At 38.6% G+C, this 24,103-nt stretch overlaps 1 protein-coding gene across 41 annotated transcripts in view; it reads left to right on the top strand.

Annotated features, from left to right (window-relative positions):
• The window catches only part of SLMAP (sarcolemma associated protein), an 89,877-nt gene that overhangs the window by 22,685 nt on the left and 43,089 nt on the right, over positions 1-24,103 (top strand). For 10 of the 41 annotated variants that reach the window (XM_074549819.1, XM_074549818.1, XM_074549841.1 and 7 more), the window contains exons 3-13: positions 8,713-8,866; positions 14,526-14,598; positions 15,401-15,437; positions 16,848-16,910; positions 17,881-17,976; positions 18,253-18,324; positions 19,019-19,159; positions 19,807-19,944; positions 20,842-21,010; positions 21,095-21,145; positions 21,655-21,705. In XM_074549819.1, the coding sequence (XP_074405920.1) occupies positions 8,713-8,866; positions 14,526-14,598; positions 15,401-15,437; positions 16,848-16,910; positions 17,881-17,976; positions 18,253-18,324; positions 19,019-19,159; positions 19,807-19,944; positions 20,842-21,010; positions 21,095-21,145; positions 21,655-21,705 (1,045 nt within the window). The remainder of the gene's footprint in view (positions 1-8,712; positions 8,867-14,525; positions 14,599-15,400; positions 15,438-16,847; positions 16,911-17,880; positions 17,977-18,252; positions 18,325-19,018; positions 19,160-19,806; positions 19,945-20,841; positions 21,011-21,094; positions 21,146-21,654; positions 21,706-24,103) is intronic. The other 31 variants (XM_026792500.2, XM_026792488.2, XM_026792489.2 and 28 more) reach the window with 7 other exon arrangements.

The following is a 24,103-nucleotide window of genomic DNA, read 5'->3' as shown; positions in this document are numbered from 1 at the left end:
ACACTGTAGCAAGGCAGTTGCCTATATATAAACCAAATTACTTGTAAATTAGAACTCTTCCTCTACATCTCTTCTTTTTAAAAATAGCTTTTTGCATCAAAATTAGTGACACTGATGTGGAGAGAGGGATCTATTTTTATATGGGGGTGTCGCATTTTGTGGCTTGAAGTTTTTGGTGAGTATCTATCTTGTCATTCTTCTCCTTTTGACAGTGAATGCCTTTTTGGATTATTTGAATAATCTAGGGATATATCAGGACCCCGGTACATGAGCAGCTTCTACCTTTTGCAGTCACTTCGTTCCACACTTTGTGTTTCCTGCAGAAATTTTTATTTAGAAGAAGAATGAATAATTTGTATCATGCCTAGGATTGCTTCTGCTCACATCCTTCATCATAAATCTTCTACCAGAGAGTGTACTAACTACAGGATTTTGAGGAGGCCTTACAGCATAATAGGGAGTGTCCAGGACTTGTTCTTCTCTGACTTGGTGTTATACGACATTTTTCCATTATGGGATGTGATTGCTGGGAGGTGTTAATTTCACAGCTGTCAAGTTAGGCTTGAAATGTTTATTTCTAGAAAATAGTTTGTGTGTTACTTGAATGCTGCCAGTTCTGCTGAAGGAGGGTGAAGGTAAATAGGTTAGAAAGGGGAGCCATCCTTTGTGATAGTGTTTCCATTCACATTGGTTGTGCACAGTCATAGTGCACAATCATAGAATAAAAGCTTTGTTTTCAGTTTAATCTGTTACTTCAGTATTGATATATATATTTATCACCTTATATGAAGGATTCTTTCCCTGTATAAACTGCTATCCCCATAACACTAATGGGTTTTTTCCCCAGATATTTTCTTGTTTTAGGTGTTTGGAGCATTGATAGTTCCTTTCAAAATTAAAGTAAATAAAAGCAATCTTGAGGTGAGTTAGTGATGTTCATACAGCTCTGCACTGAGTGATGTTGAGGGGTTCAGGAATTGTAATGCAGTTTGTCTCCTTACTTAGTTACATTTTCACAGAATTTCACATAATGGTTAGATTGGAAGGGACCCCAGTGGGTAATGTGGTCCAGTCTCCCTGATCAGGCAGGGTCCCCTGAGAGGATGCAGCACAGGATTGTGTCCAATGGTTCTGAATATCTCCAGTGAGGGAGACTGAGCCTCTCTGGGCAGCCGGTTCCAGTGTGCAGTTACTGCAGAGTAAAGTTCTTCCTCACATTCAGGTGGAACTTGCTGGGCATCAGTTTCTGCCCATGGCCTCGTGTCCCATTGCTTGGCAGCACAGATGGGAGCCCAGCTCTGTGCTCTGACACCTCCCAGCAGACACTGACAGGCCTTGGTGAGGCCCCTGCTCAAGGTGCTCCCAGCTCCCTCGGCCTGGCCTCATGGGAGACATGCTGCAGTCCCTTCATCATCTTCATCACCTCTGCTGGGCCTGCTCCAGGGGCTTCATGGCTCTCCTGAACTGAGGAACTCACAATTACATTTTTGTATTTCATGAAAGCAAGGATGATGTAGGTCGTGGTTTCCTTAATTTTCTTAATTCAGCTTGAGACAGTTGTCTCACAATACAGAGAACTTTAGATTTGGACACAAGCAGTAGGGATTTTTTTTCTCCTCTTTTTCATATACATGCACAGATTTTGAATTGTGAGCAAGGGTTTTTGTTTTTGTCTTAATCTAGAGAACTTGGATTGTGATATAGTTTGAGGTCCTAGACCGAAACTTTTAGCCATCTTGTGTCATTCTCTTAAGTATGAATTACTTGGAAAAATGCAACAATACTGCTTGAGAATTATATTTGATAAAAATAGCTCAAACCATTTAAATAGCATATTTTTAAGATTCATGTAGCTAATTGTAAAACTGACTAATTAGAAAGAATTGTTTAATATTTTTAGTAGCCTTTCTGTTAATAAAGACCACTTGCTAATACAAATCAAAAATCATTGTCAAATAAGTGTCTGATATCCTCTTTCTTTTTGAATGTAAAGTAGATTATCTGTAACTACTTGAAGATTAGTATAGAGCTATTGACTAATAGGAACCCTGAGTCCCGAGCTTTTCCCCTTCAGATGAGTAAGCTGAATTGCAACTACTACCAATAGTGTGGTTTGAATAATGATTTAGAAAGTAAATGTTGTGCTTAAATGGGCACAACACATAGGAGGTGGCATTAAGTCTGCAAACATACTTTTTTTTTTGTTAATGATTTTAATATGCCAGAATTGAAAGTTCTGATAGGTGTAAGTGTATCTGTAAAAGTCAGCAGTTAAAATAAGCATTGCAAAGTCATATGTCAAAAAAAGTCTGTGCTGAAATGTTCACGGGTACAACTGGAACATTTGCTTTGTTCTGTTGAGAAAGGTGACATTTTGCTGCCGAGGAAGGAGCAGAGCATGTCAGGCCTGTAGCCAAAGATGTTTTATGCCCAGTTAATTGTTGGTGTCTCTCAGTGCTGGGCATTGCCTTCCTGCCTGCCTGAGGTGATTCCTCTTCTTCCCCACAAATCCATCCATCTTCCCTTCCCTTCCCTGGCATAGTCCCTGTGCCCTTTTTGGGCAAAGTCTGCTGACCACTCACACAAAAGTGAAGTTGAGTGACAGGACCTATAGTGAACTTCAAAGCACTTGAACAAGCAGGACATGGCAAGGAACACAGGGATGAATATTTTATAGCACCTCAAATAATGTGTCTGCAAAGGCCAAGCTGTGTTTATACCCAGGCTCAGTTATGCGGGCACAAAGCTGCTTTTACTGGCACAGTTTACTTTGCTTGACAACAGGTATGAGTAACCAGCAGGGTTGTCCTGGCAGTACAGACAACAAAACTTCAAGGTGTAAACAGACAAAGGAACAACTTGGTTAGCAGAGGAGCATATTCCCTGCTGCCCTTTCCCCTCTACCCCTTTGAACTGCTGGCAAGTTTGGAGGGATAGCATTGGAGTCCTGGGAATAGCTGAAGATTTTAACCTTTTTGCATACATTAGGCTTACACTTTGAGTTAAAAACACAGTGACTTTTTTTTGTCCCGTGCTATATCAAAGAATGTCAATTTTTTATCTTTTTTTTTTCTTTTATTCCTCATAGACAAAGTGGTAAAGTTTATTATTTTTTAGAAAAGTTACTGAAAACTACTAGCAAGTTTTGCTTCACTTGAGAAGCCCAATACTTTCGGTCCCTGAAAAGCCAGCTGCCACTCCTTCACTCTGTTCAATCTGACTGGAAAATCCCTTTCTTCACAGCTGGTTGCTTTTAGTTTCATAGTGGGTGCTTGCCTGGGGTAGTTAGAATCATTTTAAAAAGGAGTTTTCATAATAACTCAAAAGTTACTGCACTAGTTTTGTTTCTGGGTTGAAGGAGCTGGGGTTTAGTAATCTAATAGCAAAGAGCTATTAGATCTATGTGTTTAAGAAATGGAAAACTAAATAGAAAAGCAATTTTGCTTGATGCACCCCACCCTGTGAATTACTCTTGCTTATGGAGACAAATACTTCTACTTCCTTGATAGACGGGTGGAGTTAGGCAAGTGAGAGGAAAGGAATTTGGGATCTGTCTAAGCAGACCAGAATGAGAAACTCAAATCAATTGGATCTGGAGGTAATTTAGCATTTGAACTTGTGTATCTTACAGCCAAAGGACTGACCTGGAATTCAGTATGGTTTGCACAGTGTAGTCTGCTAGCAGAGTGCTCTTCCAAAATGAGAAAATTCTCACTGTGAAGATTCAAATAAGATTATTTTCATCTTGTGACAATATGAGAGAAAAAAATTTCTAGCCACAGTGTGGCAAATGTTGGCCATGTGGGTTTGACCATGGTATATATTTTGTTTTAAAGTCTTTGGCTTTGCACAGTTGACTTGTGCACAGTGTATTTTGTTTCCTGGTAGAATTCTCAGCATGCAGTGAGTAAATGAACTCAGCTACCTTACTGCTTAGTGAAGTATCACTCCAGGGCAAGTATTCCAATTTCTAGATCCCTATTTACTTCCTGCTTTTGGGTATTAGCTTTAGTACTCAGGGGGTGCATTTATAATGCCTGCATTAATTGTTCAATGATTATTCAGTGTGAGTCAGGGAAGAATTTTTCATCATTAACTGCAGCATTTTATGGTTTAACTGCTCTGGCTAATAGCCCTGCTGCCCCTTTGTGGTGGTAACCATGGTAAAAATGAAACTGCCAACTCCTTATGGGTTATAGTTCATAATTGGACAAAATCATAGAAATCTTTCTGGTTCAAGCTAAAGCCACAAAGGTATAACAGGACCCTGAAGCTCCTGGGATTTGTGTGTACTTCTTTCACAGAGGAAATAAGAGGTGAGAAAAAGAATGGTAAACTAGGAGATTCTGAAATTTGGCTTATTTTTCTACATTCATTTTTTTAGACAGTGGAAATTTATTTAATACATAAAATATATTGACTTTGTGTAAAAGGCAATAGCCGACAATTTGGTACTTATTTAATTATTAATTCAGCTTTGGAAAGAGGCTGAAATAGGTTTAATTATATGTAATGATTTCTTCTTCTTCCTGCATTTTTGATGTAGAAGTTGTTTCTCTTCACATACTGAATCTCACATCTCTGGACAAACTGCCTCAGTTTTCCAGCAATTCTCCTCACTGTAGTTGTCAGAATAATTGCCCTGAACTGCAGTTTCAAGCTGGGTTGGATGGAGTAGCAGTAATGTGCTATTAAAATGGCAAATGATGGCTGTACATAGTAATAGCAAATATAGAAGTATGAAAAAGCTGGTCAGTTGTTTCTTCCTGTAGTTCTACTGTAATTAAATCCAGATAATCAAATCACTGAGGAAGTGTGTTGCTTTCAAGATTTTGTATCCATCTCTGAGCCCATATTTTGTCTTCTCTGAGACAGAAGTGTCTCATCCAGTATCAGGCCTCTGTATGGTTTGGGAAGGACAACACATCCTGGCTTTCTCACTTGTCAGGCTAATTAAGGAGCTCTCTTCAGCTGCCTTCTGGAAGAATTTGCAATAGTGATCATTAAACAGAATGAGTTTGTTATTGTTAGTTGGTTTTATTACTTTGAAGAAAACAGTTAACCTACATTTCATAAATTAGGTTAAAATCTGTCCTCATGGAGCATAGCAATTTGCAACTTCCTAATATCAGTTAGAATTAACATATTTTATGTACTTAGCTTTGATGTATTATGGTTTGGGATCACTACAGAAGAACCTTCTGTTTCTTTAATCTGAAAATACCAGCAATTTGTTATAGGGGAAAAATCATAGTGATATCTAACTGCATGAACAAAAACATGAACTGATTTAGCAGGTTATTGATGCTCTTCTGAATCATTGACCTAGAAGGAGGAATGTGATTTTTATGCACCATAGGTCAGAGCAGAGGAGGTGCCTTTGTTTCATTTGCAAAACTGAAGACTAATTTGAAATACGATAAATACTAAGTTTATGAAATAAATCCATAATTCCTTGAAAACAGGGAAACAAAAATCTGTAGCTTTTTGAAACTTCCATAATATAGATTCTAAGGAAGGTGGATTGTACTTGGAGAAGTTTGTGTGTACTGATGAACTGCAAGTTTTATTTGAGAGTAAAATCTTCAAAAATTTTGTGGAAGCAGGCTGGTAAGGTGTCTGCAGTTAATTGGTCTTATTAATGGCTTGTAGGTGGGAGGGCATATAAAGGATAAATTATAAAGAAGAAAGAGAGACTAGGAGAGACTTTTGGTTGAGATGTTATGATAATGGAACGTGAGTTTCTTGAATACTTTGTGTTACCTTGTATTTTTTATGAAAGGAGGGGAAACCAGCACTCACACAATTACACAGCTATCCCTTGAATTAAGGATGTGGTCATGCTGTAACAGTCCTCAAAAGCTGAGTTGTTTTGAATGTGTGTGAGCTGCCATCTCTGCTCTGCATTGGACTTGTTGTTAATATGAGGTGCAAAAGGGCTGGGACTTCGCTCTGGAGAGTGAATTATAAAAGCAAGTGTAATTAGGCCAGTACATGCTGCCATTTTTTCGTCAGCTTAAGCACCTCCTTGTTTACCTTGCTCGGAACTGGTTTGCAGTGGCTGAACAAGAGCCTGAGCCAGTCCGGGTGGGGAGGTGGTGGCACAGCTCGGCAGCGAGAGCTGGGAAGGGCGGGAGGCAGCGCTGCTGCCTGAGAGTGCTGGGGCAGGAGGAGAGGCGGTGCTGGGCTCCCAGAACGTGCTGTGCCACACAGCTGCTCTCTAAAAGGTGTTGCTTTGGCAATCTGAGGACCCACTGTGCTTACTGCGTAATTAAATACTACATAAAAACCAGTGTGCTGCCACAAGTGTTAGTTAATGTATAGACACGTTTGTTTCAGGGCTTGCACTTGATTTTATTTCCTGAAGATAGCTTTAGTAATTATGCGAAAGGGATGGAGAGATTGACCTTTAAGAAACATCATTTGGACTAGTGAAAACCAGCATGGAAGTAACTTTGGGATTTGCTACCTGAAAGGGGCTGGCTCAGTGGGTTCCTGAGGAATGGCTGCCTTAAAGATAACTGAATCCTTTATAGCAAGATTTGAAGGCAGTGTGTTTTCCCTTCCTCAGACATCAGTTACTAACATGTGGCTGGTATTACTTCTTCTAGATACAGGAAGAAGCATATTTACAAACAGGATGGAAAGACTTGAACAGCATCACTTTTCTAAAATTTATGTAATACAATTCAGTAGTATGCACTTAAGTGGACATAAGTTACATAATATTAAATGCAATGTGTATTTTCTGTAGACATTTGTTTACAAATATCCTTTTGCCGTTTGAATGTTGTCTCTGCTGATGTTTTACAAGCTTTGTATGGTTGATGCTCTCTTGCACTTCTTTTCCTGTGGTCGCTGTCCTGTATTTCCTTGTGCTATCTTGTCAGAGTCCCATTTGCAGATTGTGCAAAAATGTGGTTACAAGGGGCAGTGATTAATCAAAACCTTGGGAGGGATAAAAGGCAGATATGCACAGAGAAGAAAAGGGTGGGGAAGAGCAAATAAGCAGAAGCATGTTTGTTTCTCCTTGCCTGTGACTCACTTTTTCATAACAGAAGAATTTTCAAATGAAGAAGAAAGCTAATTGAAAACAAACAGGAAGCAAGAAATAATTACCTCTGCACTGAGCCATGAGAGAGTTCAGTACTTTCAGCCTATTAAATTAACAAGCAAATTAATTAGAGTGGCTTTAAAGCATATAACTTATAAAAGCTGTATGATACACTAGTATGTTAATAGATAGTATTTAATACTATGGAGAGTATTATTTAGAGTGGGTTTGATTATTAATATAGTGAGTGCAGTCAGAATTTCTTGATCTATCCATAATTTATGTTTACCTTCATCTTTATCAGCTTATGACAGATTACTGTTTTGTTTTCCTTCAATTGAAGATCTAAGGCGTATCTGTTGGGGGAAGGGAAGTCTTTCACATACTGCTTTTCTTTCTTTTCACATACTGCATTTCATTTCTAACACCTACATGGACTTTCTGTGCTGGCCTTCCCCTTGATTAGTGAGTCCAGGGCCACTGGGTTTTGCCATATAAGATCTGTCTCGTACACTCTGTGTCATTCCCAGTACAAGATCTAAGGAGCCCTGGTGCTCTACTCTCGCTCCATTCAAAACCCATCTTTCCCCTTCACTGTGGTTTTGAGCTATGTATCAGGGGTTTTTTTTTGAGGCCTGCAATAATAGAGGCAGTTAAAAACATGGAAAATTTTGTAGGGAGTGCTGCAAAAAAGGAAAGGTCAATTGGTTTTATAAGAAAAAGATGGAAATAGATTAATTTCTCTGAACACAACATCTTTTTCCCCAATCTTATGCCTGCTTTGGGACTTGATGAGATTCTTTGAGTGCAGGAAGCCAGTGATTTCTACCATTCCAGCAGGTTCCTGTAGCAGCTATTGTTATCTTGGAGTAGTGAGATTGACTCATTCCAGTAGTTACACCTGGCTGTCAGGAGCGTTCTGGTCCCCTCTTTTGTGCTGTCACTGCTCAGTCACAGCCAGTCACTCTGGTTTTCTGCTGGATGATTCATTTGTAACCTCTTTTCAGATGCAGAAGTTGAGGCTACAAGTCTTGCATCATAAAAGCAGTTTCAGATTCAATAAGTTTCTATTAACATTTAATTAATTCTGAAGTTGGGTGATTACAAAAGTACTTGAAATCTTGAAATTTAGTTAATGATGTGAACTAGTATTGCTAGTAAAAGCATCCTGTTGGTTTTCTTCAAGTTTCACCATGGCCTTTCATTGCAATTCCTGAATTCTGTCTTTTGCCAGAGGTTTTCCTTCAGTGGCCTTCCCTGCAGCGTGATTGTCATGCAATACTGTTACCTTGAATGTATGAGCAGTTACAAGTTTTGTGTTAGACAACTCAAAAATATGAATTGTTGTATGTATGTGGCAAAAGGTGTTGCTGCTGATGACGTGTGATCCTCTATTGCAGGCAGCAGTTCAGGCACACTTTGTAGCAATTATTTGCATAGTGTATGTGCTAGAATTCAATCATATGTGAGCTCAAAATCAAATACAAATACTTCTTGATGATGGGAAGGTTTTACATCCTGATGAGGGTGTTTAGAGTTTTATACATTTGTTATCTTCTAGAAATAAATTTTATATAAATAAAATTTTACTTGTGCTTGTATTTCTTGTCTTACTTTTCCCAAATATCTTACTGTTGTTTTTGTTTGTTTGTTTACAGTTCTATCTTCAAGACACTAAAAGTAGTAATGGTACCTTTATTAATAGTCAGAGACTGAGTAGAGGATCTGAGGAAAGCCCACCATGTGAAATTATGTCAGGTGACATCATCCAGTTTGGTGTAGATGTGACGGAGAACACGCGGAAAGGTAAGGGTATGGATCATTTTTTGGTTTCTTTTCAAGTATATTTATTTGGAACATCTTACCACAATCCAGTCTTTAAAACTAAATGGCATTCCCATTGTAAGAAAGCAGTCTTGTTTGGTTTTTTGGTATTTCTTCCCTTTTTTGTGCTGGCAGTGAGCCCTGGTGCCATGTGGTACCTGATCAAGAAACATGTCTGCTGAAAATACAGCCTCTATGTCTGCCCTCACACCCCCAGATGGACTTTACTGGGTTGTTTCCATGGCCTGCTTTCTTCCTTACTGGATGCAGGGGAAGTGTAGGTCTGGGAAAGGAGGCTCAGCTGTGGCTATGTGTTCATCTATTGCTTCACTTAAATTGACCTACAGCAATTTTAAAAGTGCAACACAAGCATATGTGTGTAATGCTGTATTGGGCTTTTTGTATTTGGATTTTATTATTATAATTGTAATTACCTTTCTTTCAAGCCCTTTGAACCTTAAAGTTTCAGCTAATAGTGTGGCAGAAGTATGAACCTGAATTTCTTGATCAAGTAGTCAGTGTAGGTTTGAAACAGGCTAACAATTCTTTTCAGGGTACCCACTGTTTCCTTCTGTGTCAGCTACTGATTTTGATTTCTACAGGTACTTTAAAATGAGAATTAGGAAAAAGTTGCTAGCTGACAAACAAGGTGATGGCATTTTTGTTTGGTTTGTTTCTCTTGCTGTCTTCTTCCCAGTATGCATGCTCAGGAGATCTTGTATTATGGCAATAGCTCTGTATCAGTGTTAATTAAAATGCAGCCTCTATCTCTTTTCTTTTGACATTACATAGTATGTCAAGAACCATTTCTTTATCTTTCTGGAGACTGGTCTGTATGGGGATTGTCAGACTATAATCAGTTTTGTCAAGACTTTTTAAAGTTCCTTAATGTGTCTGCTGCTTTCTGTAAGCATTGAACTTCTGACCATGTTCTGCAGAATCCTGCCTACTCAGTAGCACACAGATTTGGCATTAAAGGTCAACTGCCATCACCCCTTTATTGCTTTTCTGAACAAGACCTTTGCAGAGCTTATCCTTAAAGAGAAGTGTATTAGAGAAGAATGGAAAAATAATATTAAATTGGAAGGCTGGTGATAAAGTTTTTAAAACAAGCAAATAAACGAAATGTCCATCAAAGCACCCCCCTCCCAAAAGCCCAACAAACCAAACCATAGTACAACAGGAGAATTTCTTAAAGTACCTTAAGTGAACAAAAGATAAAGATGGCACCTGCTCTGTTACTCGTGAATTTTTGTCTTTAGCCAGATGGGGTTGTAATTCTCAGATCTGAAGTATCAGAGGAAGGTTAATGAATGTGTTTAAAGAAAACATTATTAAGTTATGGTGGTGGCGGTATTTTATCATCAGGAGCTTTTGGAGCTGTAGGATTTTTGAGTGATTCATTATAGTGAAGGTCTTAGCATTGTTTTACTCTTCTCAAAAATGATATTGCAAAGGTTCAACTCAAGGGTGCCTAGCTGAAATTGCTGGGAGTTATTGAAAGTGTTTCCATGTGAAGTGATTGTAAACATTTATGAATACTAGCAGTACACATGGAAGAGATCAAGAGTATACACTGCATCTAATGAACTTGGAACTATTAATTTGATGAGATGCTGTCCTTGCTAAGAGGAGCTGAATTTCTTCAAGTTATTTAGACTAAAACAACTTTTATTATAAGATTTAGTTGGAAGAGAAATTGCACTTGACTTGCTTTTATCAGCACATTGCAGTTAGTTCATGGAAATATTTGCACAAAGTTCATAGTAAGCAAATTCTTGCCATGAATTTTTGCCAGTAGTAGTTATTTGCTGTGGTTTTGTGTTAGTTTTAGAAAGCATGATACATTACACAAATGCTGGTGACCTGGCATTTGTGTAATGAGTGATCAGATTATGCAGCCTTCCTTGTCCTTTTCTCTGGCTTTGAACTTGGAAGCCGTGCTCGTGTTACTCATGAATGTGTTGAGCTCTCTAATGAGGAAGAGGATACAAGTTTGGTTTCTTCCCTCTCTGCTCCCCCAAGCAGAGAATGAAGATTGTATCATCACAGGGTGTTTACCTATGAATATGGTTGGAATGCATATAAACATGGGTTTTTCACTAGTTGGTTTCAGTAGGCTTAGATGTTACTGTTACTCTAATCTAGTCATGAAACAGACAGGAAAGTAGTTTTTAAATTAGTGATTGCCTTTAAAAGCACTTTGCACTCTGGTATTTACATAATGCCTTACTTGCACAAGACACGTCAGCAGTCTGCTGTGTGTAATTATAAGGTAATGACAGGACAGAATGAGTGTACTTGCCCATGTAAATTCTGAATTCTGTCAGCGTTGCTAGAATACATTTATTTTATTGTTCAGGCTGTGTTTTCATAAGTAATTTCCTTGCAAATGTGATCTGGAGTTGGTTCATTAAAATAGTGGCATGTTCAGTATGTGATTTTTCAGTTTATCAAGTATGAGAACCAATTCCTCAGTTTCCTGCTGCTGAGCCAAACTCAGTAATAGGTCCTGGAGAAGTGTTTGCATCCCTCCTGCTTCCTTATTTGTCCACTTGCTGTATTACTGACAAGCACCGGGGCCTCACCATTTCCCTCTCCTTAATACAGCAGTAACCTGTGCTTTTTCTCTGTGTTAGTGTGGTTTATATTCTTTTAGCACTATTTAAATTTCCCACTTGTGCCAAAGCATTCTGAGCTAATTGGTGATACTTCCCTGCACAGCAAGCAGCAGCAGCCTTGCAAAGCAAGGTCAAATAATTCCAACATGGTTTAGTTCAAATGCAATTTATGCACATTTTTCTAGTCAGGTTTGGACTCTCATATGTGTGTTCTGTCATGGGATGTTTGAGGGAGGTCATGTAAGTGGGGAGCCCCACAGCAGTGTGGGCTGCTGGGCAGTGCATAGACCCCCGAGGGGTGTGGGGGGCTCCTCAGGGCTGGGTACCACATTAACGAGTGAAAATAGAAACAAAAGTATCACTGGCCAATTGGCTCTGTAGGAAGCAAAAATTGAGACAAACAGAAATGGTTTCTGTGTTCCCGTTGTGCTGTAGTGCAGCAGAACCTGTCAAGGTTTAGGACGGGTCTCGGGGGTTTTGGAGTTGTGAAATGTGGGTCAGCTGCGTGTTTTGAAGGGGACCAAGAAGTTTGTGACTAAAGTGTGGAACAGCAAATGGAGCAGGAGCAGGGTTTTAATCCGTGGAGAGAGCTGTGGATGGGGGACAGCTGTTTCACACCACAGAGGGAGCCGTGGCTGAGGGGCGGCAGTTCGATGCTCGGAACGGAGCCGTGGCTGTGGGTCGGCAGTTGGATGCTCTGGACGGAGCCGTGGCTGTGGGTCGGCAGTTCGATGCTCGGAACGGAGCTGTGGCTGTGGAGGAGCCGTGGCTGAGGGGCGGCAGTTCGATGCTCGGGACGGAGCCGTGGCTGTGGGTCGGCAGTTGGATGCTCTGGACGGAGCCGTGGCTGAGGGGCGGCAGTTCCCGCTCCGGAGGCCGCGCGGGGCGGGGCGGAGCCGGCGGCCGCGGTGGCCGGCGCTGGGGCGCCCCCTGGCGGCGGCGCTGCGCAATGCCGGCTGTGCCGGGGCCGGGCGGGAGCGGCGGCCCCGCGGAGCGCCCCGAGGTGAGTGGGATGGATGGAGAAGGAGAGGGGGGTGAGCCGCGGGGACAAGGGGTGCCTCAGCTCTGTTGGGACGCCAGGCGTTGCTTTACTGCCTTTTCTTGTTAATTCCTCACAAGAAATACTGTAGACCTGAATTTAAACCGTTGCTGTTCTTCTGTGCAGTCAGTACTGTATTCGTGGTTTTTGTGTTGCTTTCTCCTTATTTTTCCAATTGCAATGAACTGATAGCTTAAGGTCAGACTGCAGAGTTTGGATATTGTTTCATTTCTTACTATTTTAATTTTATAAGTTTGTCAAAATACTTGGTACCTGTTCCCAGTCACTGTCTATTTGAGACTTTTTGCTAGAAGTCTGTTATATCTTGACACAAATAAAGCTCCTGCAGATTTTAGGAGATTTTTTTTGGTCTAGCTGTTGACAGAAAAACTTCAGAATTATATAATCTTACAGCAGACCTACCTGATATGTGACCCGAAGGTAAAGCTGTCTGTTGCCATTTAATGTCAGGTATCCTAATGTTTTCTTATTAAAATCACTGATTTCCTCTAAAAGAAAGAATTCTGCATTGTGAAAGCTATGTATTACAGGGTACAGCTAATATTGCTAATGTATTTTTTAAATGTTTTTTGCAAACTGGATTTATTCAATTTATAAATCAAGACCCCAAACCCTGCAGTTTAATCTGTTCTGCCCTGGCATGTAAATTTAATACTTTACCAGGTCAGCTTGAAAAAAAACAAGATGCTCTAGTCAGGAGAATACGTCTCCAAAGCATTAGCTAAATAAAGGTTAAAACCATCTTGTCTTGGTTGGATTCATTTCTCCTCTATATTTAGATTCTATTGAGGTAGCTTCCTTAAAGACCTGTCTCATTTCCCTGGAGTATTACCAGTGTCCTAAAACGCCCATTGCCCTTTTTTTCCACAGCCAGATTAACTGTTTTGCTGGTATTAATAACAGAGGAAGGAGAGCAGCTATTTGTTTTGTATGTTAGTGGGTGCTGGAGGTACAATGGTTCATGATAGGTGACCACACACTCATTTGTATCTCACTTGTGGTAGTGTTTTGGGAACAATGTACAGCTGTCTTTCCATGTATCTGGAAATAATTTTTGCTTTCCAGTTAATAGAACCATACAGGGAAAAGACGTCAACCAAGACACACACATAATTTGACTGTTTGCAAAGGCACTGAAAATCATATCAGTAATATTTTTCAAAACATTGTGTAGAAGGTTTGAATTTGATGTAAAAATCAAATATTGCATTTCTTCCTCTTATTCCTTAGGATCTTTCTCGAGTTAAACAAATCTTGAATGTAGTCCTCAAGCACAAGTTTACCTCTTCTGAAAGGAAAGGCCACTTGGGGGCTATGCAGTAGATGTGCACTGCAAGCACCCCAAAATAGAAATGTGTTGTCTTGAATGATGCTGCTTACAGTGTTCAAAAGGATGTAGTTCTCAGTGGTTCCTGCACACTTCTCTGCATTTCCTTTTCCATCCTTTTTTGTAAATAATAATTGCTTGGCAAGTTCCACGTTTTGAAGTGTCGGTGACACAAATTGGACATAGTCCCTTCTAAGTCCCTGGATATGCTTGTCAGAATCTTGTCCAAAAGGCAGCTCATTATTTTCTTTATACCTCTGCATTCCTGTAACCTGCTGCAGGTAAGATCCATTCTGTTTCACTCCCTTATGATCAAAACATTCACTTTTTTAACTTTGTACAGTAAAGACAAGTTTCAGATATTGCAGCACGTGGAGGAGTGGGAAGTGGAACTGTTCCACAGCCAGGACTGAGTACACAGCATGACCCCTTCAGGTTTATAATGGTGAAGTTTCCTGTGTCCAGAGGAGGTTTGAGCAGGCAGAGCCAGGCACTGGTGCTTGAAGGTGTTCATGCCTTCTCCTCTTTGCCTGCCTCAGGGTTTCTTCAGGCAGTTTGCTTGGTCACTGGAACATGAAGCACTGAACTTGAAATCAAGTAGTAATGGATCATGATGACTTAGTGTTTGTTTCTTTTCAGTGACCCATGGATGTATAGTCTCCACAATCAAACTGTTCCTTCCAGATGGAATGGAAGCTCGATTGCGATCAGAGTAAGGATATGGATTCACATCTACCAAAGTTCAGCTACTGTGTGATGAGGATTTGATGGACATTATGTTTAAAATCATCATGGGAGCAGTTGGTTTGCCTGCAATCCTGCAAAGGGAGTAACTGAGTGCATGGTTCTTTTGCAGGCATTATGAAGAAAAAAAATTCATTTCCTTATGGGTTTTAGTAATTAAGACAACTCTGAAGAATAAAAAAAGAAAAAATTCTTATGTAGTTGGGCTTTTCTGACTGTGGTTTACTCTACTGAAATGGGTATTAGAAACAGAAGAATATGGAGAAAAGTAAAGCAAATAAGCAAATTCTCCTGCCCTATTTCTTTATTAGTGATTATTTTTTTGGCTCTTTTAGATGCACATAAACTTGACTGAAGTGAAGCTAACGAAAACTCAGATGAATATTGACAGTATTTTCTGTCTGTATGCCCATTTTTGAGAAATCTTCCAAGAGCAGTAGAAACCAAAAACTTGAACATTTTGTGTGCTCTGAGTGCTAATCACAAATAGCATAATTTTAGTCATTTTTCATTATCCAAAGTTTTGTAGGGTTTATTGCTTATTTAAATATCCTTTTATCATTACTATCCAGAAATACTTATGTGAAGCTTTAGGGTGTCTTTGTTTGCTTGTGGGAAGATCAGTAAAAGTAAATTGCTATAGAAGATTTTCCATATAATTTCATGTTCAAATAAGAAATAGTAAAAACATATGATGTTATATTTTTAATTTTGATGAAAGTGTCCAAGTACAACATTTATGTATTTTGTGTATTTTTTTTATTTTTCAGTGTTATCCATGCACCATTACCAAGTCCTGTTGACAAGGTAATTCAGTAATTTGCTGCTTGATGCTTTTTTCAGACACATGCTATTTTCAGATTTGTTATCAAGGTGAAGAAATAGTGAAATCTGTCCAGTAACATTTTGATATGTCTTCCACTGACTCTTTTTATCTAGTTTAATATTTTGAGTGACATTTAAGGGCAGTTATCACAGTGTACATTTGAAGGTAAGTTGACTTTTTACATTGTGGCACCTGAAACATGGCTTTGGAACACAGCCATTGATGTTAAGATGGTTCATTTCCAGGCACAGGTTCACAGGTGTTGCATAATTGAATACTTGATGTTCTGTGGGACCCAAGAGTAGCTCATGATTTGGTGTTTGGATGAGGTCTGTTTTTTTTAATATAATATCTTTTTATGGAGGAGAAGCTGTGCTGCACAGTCTGGAATGCATTGTCCTGTTCCCAAGGAAGACTGAGACCAAACCTCTCTGCCTCTCCTGCAGAGCCACAGTTGCTCACTGTAGAGTCATGGAGTCAATATTGTAAAGTGTAATTCTTAAACTCAGCTTTGGTAATGTGGGGGACTTGCAGAAAAGCTGCTAATGGATATTCCCTTGAGAAAAGTGATCAGGAGTTGATTATTTCTCTAGCCTCTAAAAAGAAGGATTAACTTAAATATGTTCTAATGGGAGTTTTGTACTTGAACAAAATATCAAGCAGCTGTGGAAACTTAGTTATGAAACCAGCAGCCTGAGGAGTTTATAGACTGTGTTTAAGTTCAGATTTCTAAACAATATGTGTGGCTTGAATCCAGGACAAGGGTAGAAATCCTGAGGAGGGACTGCAGGTATAACTGTGGGAAAACAGTTAAAAATTATTTCAATGTAGGAAGCCTACAAGAATTAGTAAATCATTAGATTGGCTGAAATAAACCCATAGAGCAACCCCTCACTTCTCTCCAAGTGAAGAACAGTTTGTCATTATTCAAAGATAGTACAGGTATTCCTTAATTTTGAAATAGATGCTTATAAAGGGAGACAATGATGATAACTCGTGGGTCAGCAGGAAGTGTGCAGCCATAATATGTGTGGTGACATTGAGCTGGAAGCCCACAATTTGTGTTTGCCAATGAGTTGAATGGCTTCACCTTTGTGCCCCTTATTTCTTTGTTGTCAATTCAGTCTCAACTGTACCAAAAGCTTTAAACTCATTAGTGTCTTGGTGGTTCAAGAACTTTTGCAGAAACACAGTGGGACCTAAGTCCCAAGTTGGGAAGTTCTGTGATAAAAAAAACCCCTTAAATAATAACAGAACAAGAAATGAAGCAAGATGCTATTATCAGATAATGTAATGTTTACCTTTGTGACTAGATTTAAGTGAATTTTGCATTACTTCTGTTTAATGAAAAATCTAAAACCATTCTAATTCTTACTTGTCTTCTTTTTCAGGTTGCTGCTAACGCTCCCAGTATGTATTCTCAGGAATTGTTTCAGCTTTCACAGTATCTACAAGTAAGTTTTCTTTTAAGGACATTTAGTTTGGCTGAATATTTCTGTTCAAAACACATCTTATGCTGTGGCTTGTATCTATTGGAAACTACAAAGGAAGGGACAGTGCTGGCAGCTCTTCTTCCTCACAGCCTTTCTGTGCCTGCTTCTGTGTCAATTTAATAGGTGTGCTTTTCCCAAGATGTCATGGCACAAAAGAGTTAGACTGAAAAATGGTAGCATGTTCAACTGTGTGCTGGTAGATAAAAGAAAACTCTTTAGAAAGGATGGTAAAATCAGCTTTCTGAGAAAAAAAAGGAAAACTTCTTTGCTGCTAAATTCTTTCCAGGTTTAACTGTGTATAAGTTCTACTGATTTATTTTGCCTGGTTTATTTCATAATGGCAATTTTTATTTGTTCACATCAAGTCTTTTGAGATAGATACTGTCTTTACATGTATTTGCTGACATAGCAGGAAGGAGCTCATGCAGATGCTCTTTCTTTGGAAGCCAAATACATATTCACTCACCAATCTGTTCTCTCTCCATATCCTGGAGTTAACAAAGATGCTCTTCTGTCTTCCTGTCATAAACCAAAAATCAAACAGAAATAGTAGTTCTTGCTTGGCATTTCTCTTTTGTGACCTCATTTGAGGATGAACAGCTCATTGCATGGAAGCTGCCAAGCTGTCCTTTGGTGTCTGCAGTTTTGTTACTCAAATTATTGAGGAGATGAAGTATCTTTAAGTCTTGGGAAGAATAACAGTGTGTCCTCAGCATGTGCAGCATAGCATGAAAAATGAATGGTTTAGGAACCTGAGGTTATAGGACAGCATTTTCTAATTAAACTATCCAAATCAATTTGTGGATGGATTTAATGGAATGGGTTTATGGTTTTGAACAAGTTTTTTGGTTGTATTTTGGGATCTCTTCTGTTGTTTCTGATTTCCTGAGTTGCTCTAGCTGAGCTGAGTGGTGCCCTGCTCTCTTCACAGGAAGCCTTACATCGGGAACAAATGTTGGAACAGAAGCTGGCAACCCTTCAGCGACTGCTTGCTGTCACACAAGAGGCTTCAGATACTAGTTGGCAGGTATCTGCAGCATCCTTTCCTTATGGACTCAACTGAGCACTGCCATATCAATTTTAGCTGTTAATGCAGGGAAAAAACAGCAGAAATAATAAAAACTTTACGGTGGTTCTCTAAAACTCTGCAAAATACAATGTTTAATAAATTTAGTGGTTGTGTACTTTTGAAATAGCTGTTAGCAGTAAGTACTCCCAACAAAATTCAGATGTTTAAAGCAGAACTCTACTGGCACTACATTAAGCATGGGATAATTCTAAGGTGATAATTCTTTTCTTCTAGGCTTTAATAGATGAAGACAGGCTGCTATCAAGACTAGAGGTTATGGGAAATCAATTACAAGCTTGTTCAAAGGTAAGTAGTTCACCTGAAGTCAAGTATTAGCAATGCTGAAAGGCAGCTCTTTTCAAAAGTTTTGGAAGTAGCTAGTTGTAGGAGAGCATTTGGAACATAAGCTTTCCAAAAGGAAATCTTATGTAGGAATCCGAGTAGCACAAAAGCTGCACATCTGCTCTGTATTTCAAGGCATTTCAATAAGTGGCTGTTGTTTTCATTGCCCATGTCCTGTCTGATATTCAGAGTTACAAGTATGTGCTACCCTGATTATTGTTTAGGCCACCTATGTCTGCCTTGGATTTTAATTTTTATTTTATTTCTATTTTCTCTTAACTATTTATGTTATAAAAACTTTTTCTGCAGGTCCTGTTTAAGGTCTTTCCTCTGTGACCTGTTTTGTCCAGTTCTATGTCACCTAGGCTTGACATTGTCTTAGCAGTGCCCAAAAAAAGTGCCATAATTCTCCTGGGATCAAAACTGACCACTGAATGTGTGCTGGGATCAAAACTGACCACTGAATGTGTGCTGCTACACTTCAAAAACTCACTTACTTATAGCCAGTCAATGATCCTCTTTGATCACTGATTTGTACATAACATTTTCTCATCTATCAGAAATTGCTAAAATTTAATAGAACAGGCTTTATCACAGTCTAACTTATGTAATGAGCAAAACAGTAATTATTCTATTTTGAATTATTTTCTGTGTGCAGAATCAAACAGAAGACAGTATACGAAAAGAGCTTATAGCATTACAGGAAGACAAACACAACTATGAGACAACAGCCAAAGAGTCCCTGAGGCGGGTCCTTCAGGAGAAAATTGAAGTGGTCAGAAAACTATCTGAAGTGGAGGTACTGAAGTTTCGTGCCTGTTCTTCTGGAAGTGCTGAAATAGTTGTAACTACTCCTGTTTAGCTCCCTGCTTTGTTGCTGTGTTATGTCAGTATCTGTTGTGTCTGCACTTGCAGGATATTAAGTAATAGTGTTTATTTCTCCTGTTGGACAGAGCTAAGATTGTTAAACCATTAATGAGAAACTATTCTTTCAGCTCTTCCCTTTTCTCCCTGCTTTCAAAATTCATGATGCTGTCTTACAGAAGTTTCTGTGTGTGGGACATACACAGGGAAAATGACATAGATGCATTAAAAAAATGCTGTAAGACCTTGTTTAACCTGCAGCATTTATGGAAATATACAGTTAACCACTTGTACAAAGTGTGCTTAAAAGGAGCTTTTACAATGAGCTTTTACAGTCCAAGTGTTAGACAATCTTTTGAAGTAAGATTTTTCTGTCCTATAGTAGCTGACATTAGTCTCATTTCCTTTATCATTATTTGCTATATTCCCTTGGTCAAGAAGTCTCATAAGACTAGTTGGCATCCTGTGCATATATACAGCTTGGAAAAAACAGATGCAGTGTTTGGTAGTTTATTGTCTGCAGTGTTTGGTAGTTTGTCTGTCTTTTGTTATTATTTATTGCAAAATTATTCTGTCTTACAGCGGAGTTTAAGTAACACAGAAGATGAATGTACACACCTGAAAGAAATGAATGAGCGGACTCAGGAAGAATTAAGGGAATTAGCTAATAAGTACAATGGAGCTGTAAATGAAATTAAAGATCTTTCTGACAAGCTAAAGGTAATGACAGAATTTCTCTGACTTGGATAGAATAAATGTGATAAACTGAACAAATAAATACAGTTTAATTTCTAATGCAACTAACAAAAAAGTTAAACTTACTAAACAACAGTTAGCAATAGTGTCAATATCTAAGTCTATGAATAAAATAAATTAGTATTTAAGGTCTTTTATGCTGGAGAACAGAATAATCACTATGATAAAGCCTATTCTCCAAGAGTCTCCAGTCTAGTTAAGTAGGAGTTGTGGAGGAGGAAGGTCATGTTATCATCTCTGGAGACCTGAGGCAGTTGTTGCATTTATATTGGATAAATACTGGAATTGGAACCCAGGTTTCTAGTTCAGTACCTCAGAGAAATTTTTCTTTCCAAATGAAAAGATTCAATTGCTGCTCCTGAGGCAGCTGGTTTCCCAGTAATGGGTCGATCACTGATGGTGATGAGTGTACCCAGAAGGATCAAACCTGAAATTTATTATCTTGTTTTGAGGGAGGAGACAGCTTAAAACTTATGTTCTTGAGATTCAGCAAGGAAAGAGATGTGCCTTGCAATCAAGATGGTCTGTGCAGTGTACATTCAGTTCAGAAGGGTTCTTGGGTTTTGATTGAATTGAGATGCTGGAGACTCTGTGCATTTCTTAGTTCTAAGGCCCTTTACTCTTGCTGTTAAATTTATGTTCCTCAGTCAAAAAGTTGCTTCAGATATTTTGAGATTTTCTCAGTCTGCTTGTAGTGAAATTTGTATAAAGGTAGTAGATTTGATTTTGTTTTCATTTTTTAAATCTGATTAGCTAAGAAAGTCACTTACATACATTTAGTTGCATGAAAATTAAGATCTATTATTCTTCCACATGTTAATTTTGATTTTTTGGTGGATTTAAAAAAATCTTTTTGAGCAGGTAGCAGAAGGAAGACAAGAAGAAATCCAACAAAAAGGACTGGCTGAGAAAAAGGAATTGCAGCATAAAATAGATGAAATGGAAGAAAGAGAGCAAGAGCTTCAAGCAAAAATAGAAGCTTTGCAGGCTGATAACGACTTCACCAATGAGCGGCTGACTGCTTTACAAGGTTAGTCAATAGCGGGGAAAGAACTTGGATTATTTGGTTTTTTTTAATCTGTGAAATACCTTTTTCTTGGACTTCTGTTTACAGTACGGTTAGAACACCTGCAAGAGAAAACTCTTAAAGAACACAACAGCTTAGGTAGGTGCGATCCATTTCTTGTTTCAAGCCGGTTTCCGCGTTCGCTCTTCTGTTACTTTTGTTATGATAATCTCGTAGTTTTGGTGTCTGGCAGAAGAATTCCGATTCCCAGTTTCCCCAGTAAGGAGCTCTCCTGGGCTGCTGGGGCCGTGCCGGGCAGCGCCGGCAGAGGGCGCTGCTGCTGCGGGCGTTCGCTCCGGCCCGGGGCTTGACTTAAAACACATTTTATAACATATTTTATATCCATCTGTACACACTTTATCTACACCTATACTCACGTATATCTGTGTAATAGGCAGTCACTCTTTGGCGTTAATAACCTCTTAGACGTTTGAACAAACAGCAGCATCATCTCTAGCAGGAAACACATCAAACTGCCTGGGTTGTCTGATTAGGTACTTGTGAGGAGGTGGTATGAAAAGCCAGGTACATTTCAAAATGCTGTGTTTATAAAGAAAGCCCAAAACAATTTTCTTTATTCCAAAAATAATGCCCTTTCTTAATCCTAGGCATACAAGTTGACGACTTCATACCTAAAATAAATGGGAGCACAGAGAAAGGTAGTGTATCTGAGGGCTACCTTTTATCTTATGGTTGATGTTTGAAAATGAACAAATTCAAAATGTTCTCTAAAGTTTTGCTTGGAATTTTTTCTCTTTGCAAATGAATTTGTCCGCTCCTGACCAGTTTTTTGGGGGTTTTTTGTGTGTATTTCCAGTCACGGTGTTTTTAGAAAATTCTGCAAAATACAACAAAACCACTTGGAGGCTGTCTCTTTTTGTTGGTTTGGTTTTTTTTTTGTTTGTGATGGGCTGTCACTGGAATCAGGAGTCTACTGATTGAATATTGTGAGGGTTCTGACACAAGAAAGTGGAGAGCTCATTGATTGTTTTTCTTTTTAATTTTCCCTTGCGACACATAGACATACAGTGTTTTTCTGGTAAAGTTGGGTATGATAAGTAAAGTCAGCAAAACCTATTTTTTTGTAACTTTAATATGAAAAGTGTGAGTATATAAAATCTATAAACAGTGAAAACTAATTTGTAAAAACTCCAGAAGTATCTTTATGTGAAACAGGAATTAATACAGATTGAACAAAGTGATAGGGTTTTTAAAGGCCAGTTAGTTAGAGTCAAATACTTAAGCTCATGTGTCTTAACATACACAGTTTTTGGAGTGAAATTGTCCAATATCACATATAGCAAAAAATAGTCCAGTTATGATTCCAGATTGTTTAATTGGCTGAGATACATTTGTCAATTTAAGTTTTTTCCTTGATGTAGCTTGCTTCTGCTGTATGAGGGATGGTGGTAGCACTGTTTTGGAGGTCCAGGGACCTATATAGAGAGCTCAGGGTTTTAACCAATATTCACAGTGTTTAAGGGTTCCTGTATTTATATTTTTGAAACAGAATTTTAAAGCTCCATATGCATATTTATAAATTATGAGGTTCTTAACTAGGAAGACCAATAGCAAAATCAAAAGTTAATCATGATATAACCTCCTTATTGGGAGCAGCAGTTTAACACCTACAGGAGCTGCACCAAAGCCCCCCTGAAGCTCAGAGTTCTGGTTCCTCCTGAGGGCCTCAGCATTTTGTGCCCTTAGCTGTGGTGCATCCTGAGCTTAGCAAGCAGGACATGCAATGTTTGTTCCCACTTCTCTACACTGCCATGAGATTTTATTTTTATATAGATTTCTGTCTTGCTGATGCCCAATTTTAGGTTGGTAATAGCTTAATATTTGATAGAATGGTTAAGAAATAGATCTGCTTTTCTCTTTTGTAAACTAGAGCTAATTTGACACATTTTGTAAAAGCTTTTGAGCTCTAACCTCAAATATAAATGATTTTACAGAGGAATGATTTATGACATGATACTAGATTTGATTTTTCTAAAATAAACACTTTTTATATGTTTTAAAATTGTTGGCAGGAATGTCATGTGAGATTTTTAAATACCGATACCTTTTACAAGTCCAAATTTTAAAATTGCCCATTTAAAGTTGTGTGATTATAACAAATATCATTGTATCACTGAAACTCACTTTTTTGGTCAAAGGTGAAGAAGCAATCCCTTTTGAACTTAATTTGGGTTGTGCAAGAGTCAGTGTCATCTGAATTGATGCATGACAAAATATATTCCTCCATCCCATGAGTAACAGAGGAACTTGTACTTAAACCTGGAAGTTTTAGGAAGCTTTTTGCCAGGTTATTTTTCTTTGAGTACAGACAACGTATAACTGCTCATTCAAGTCTCTTTCTGTGTGTTTATACAATCTATCACCTTTTTTGTCATGCACATACCATGCCCTTCCATTATTCTGTATTTTAGTGCAGCTTTTCATTATTCTGTCAGTTGTACATTTTCCTGCATCTCTGCCTTACCTGATCCATCTGCATTTCTGTGGCATTTTACAGCTTACTGCCCTGTGCTCTCCTCATGTGCCTTTCTGCATCTTCCAGTCCCTTGTGTAGCCCTTGTATGACAGATGGGCAGTTATTTGCTCTGTCAGATTTTGGATTTTGTTCCCTTAAAAGCAGCAGGAAGCAGTTACTGCTGGGTTTTTGGGGGTTTTGTTCGATTTTGAGTTTTTTGTTGTTTTTTTTTTTGTGGAGAGTTTTTGGGGTTTTGTTTTGGTTTGGGATTTTTGGTTGTTTTTGGGGATTTTTATTTGTTTGGGTTTTTTGTTTTAGTTTTTTTGGTTGGTTGGGGTTTTTTTTGCTATATAGTTCTGCATTATTTTAGAAGAGCTAAGAATTTTTGGATTTATAATGCAGATTGAGCAACTTTGAGAATGAAAGATGAAAACTGTAAGGCCCATGTAAAATCAGTATGCTTTTAAAAATTCTTTTGTCTCTCTCTCTCTCAAAGTGTGTGCACAGGCACACTACCTGGCCATGACTGGAATAATGGTTTACATCCCTTTTTTCTGTGGCTGTAGCAGTCAGGAGCTGTA

This window comes from Zonotrichia albicollis, chromosome 12 (genome assembly GCF_047830755.1).
Source record: "Zonotrichia albicollis isolate bZonAlb1 chromosome 12, bZonAlb1.hap1, whole genome shotgun sequence".
Lineage (NCBI taxonomy): Eukaryota > Metazoa > Chordata > Aves > Passeriformes > Passerellidae > Zonotrichia > Zonotrichia albicollis.
Note: the sequence above shows the minus strand (reverse complement) of the source record. Positions and strands in the feature narration are given on the sequence as shown.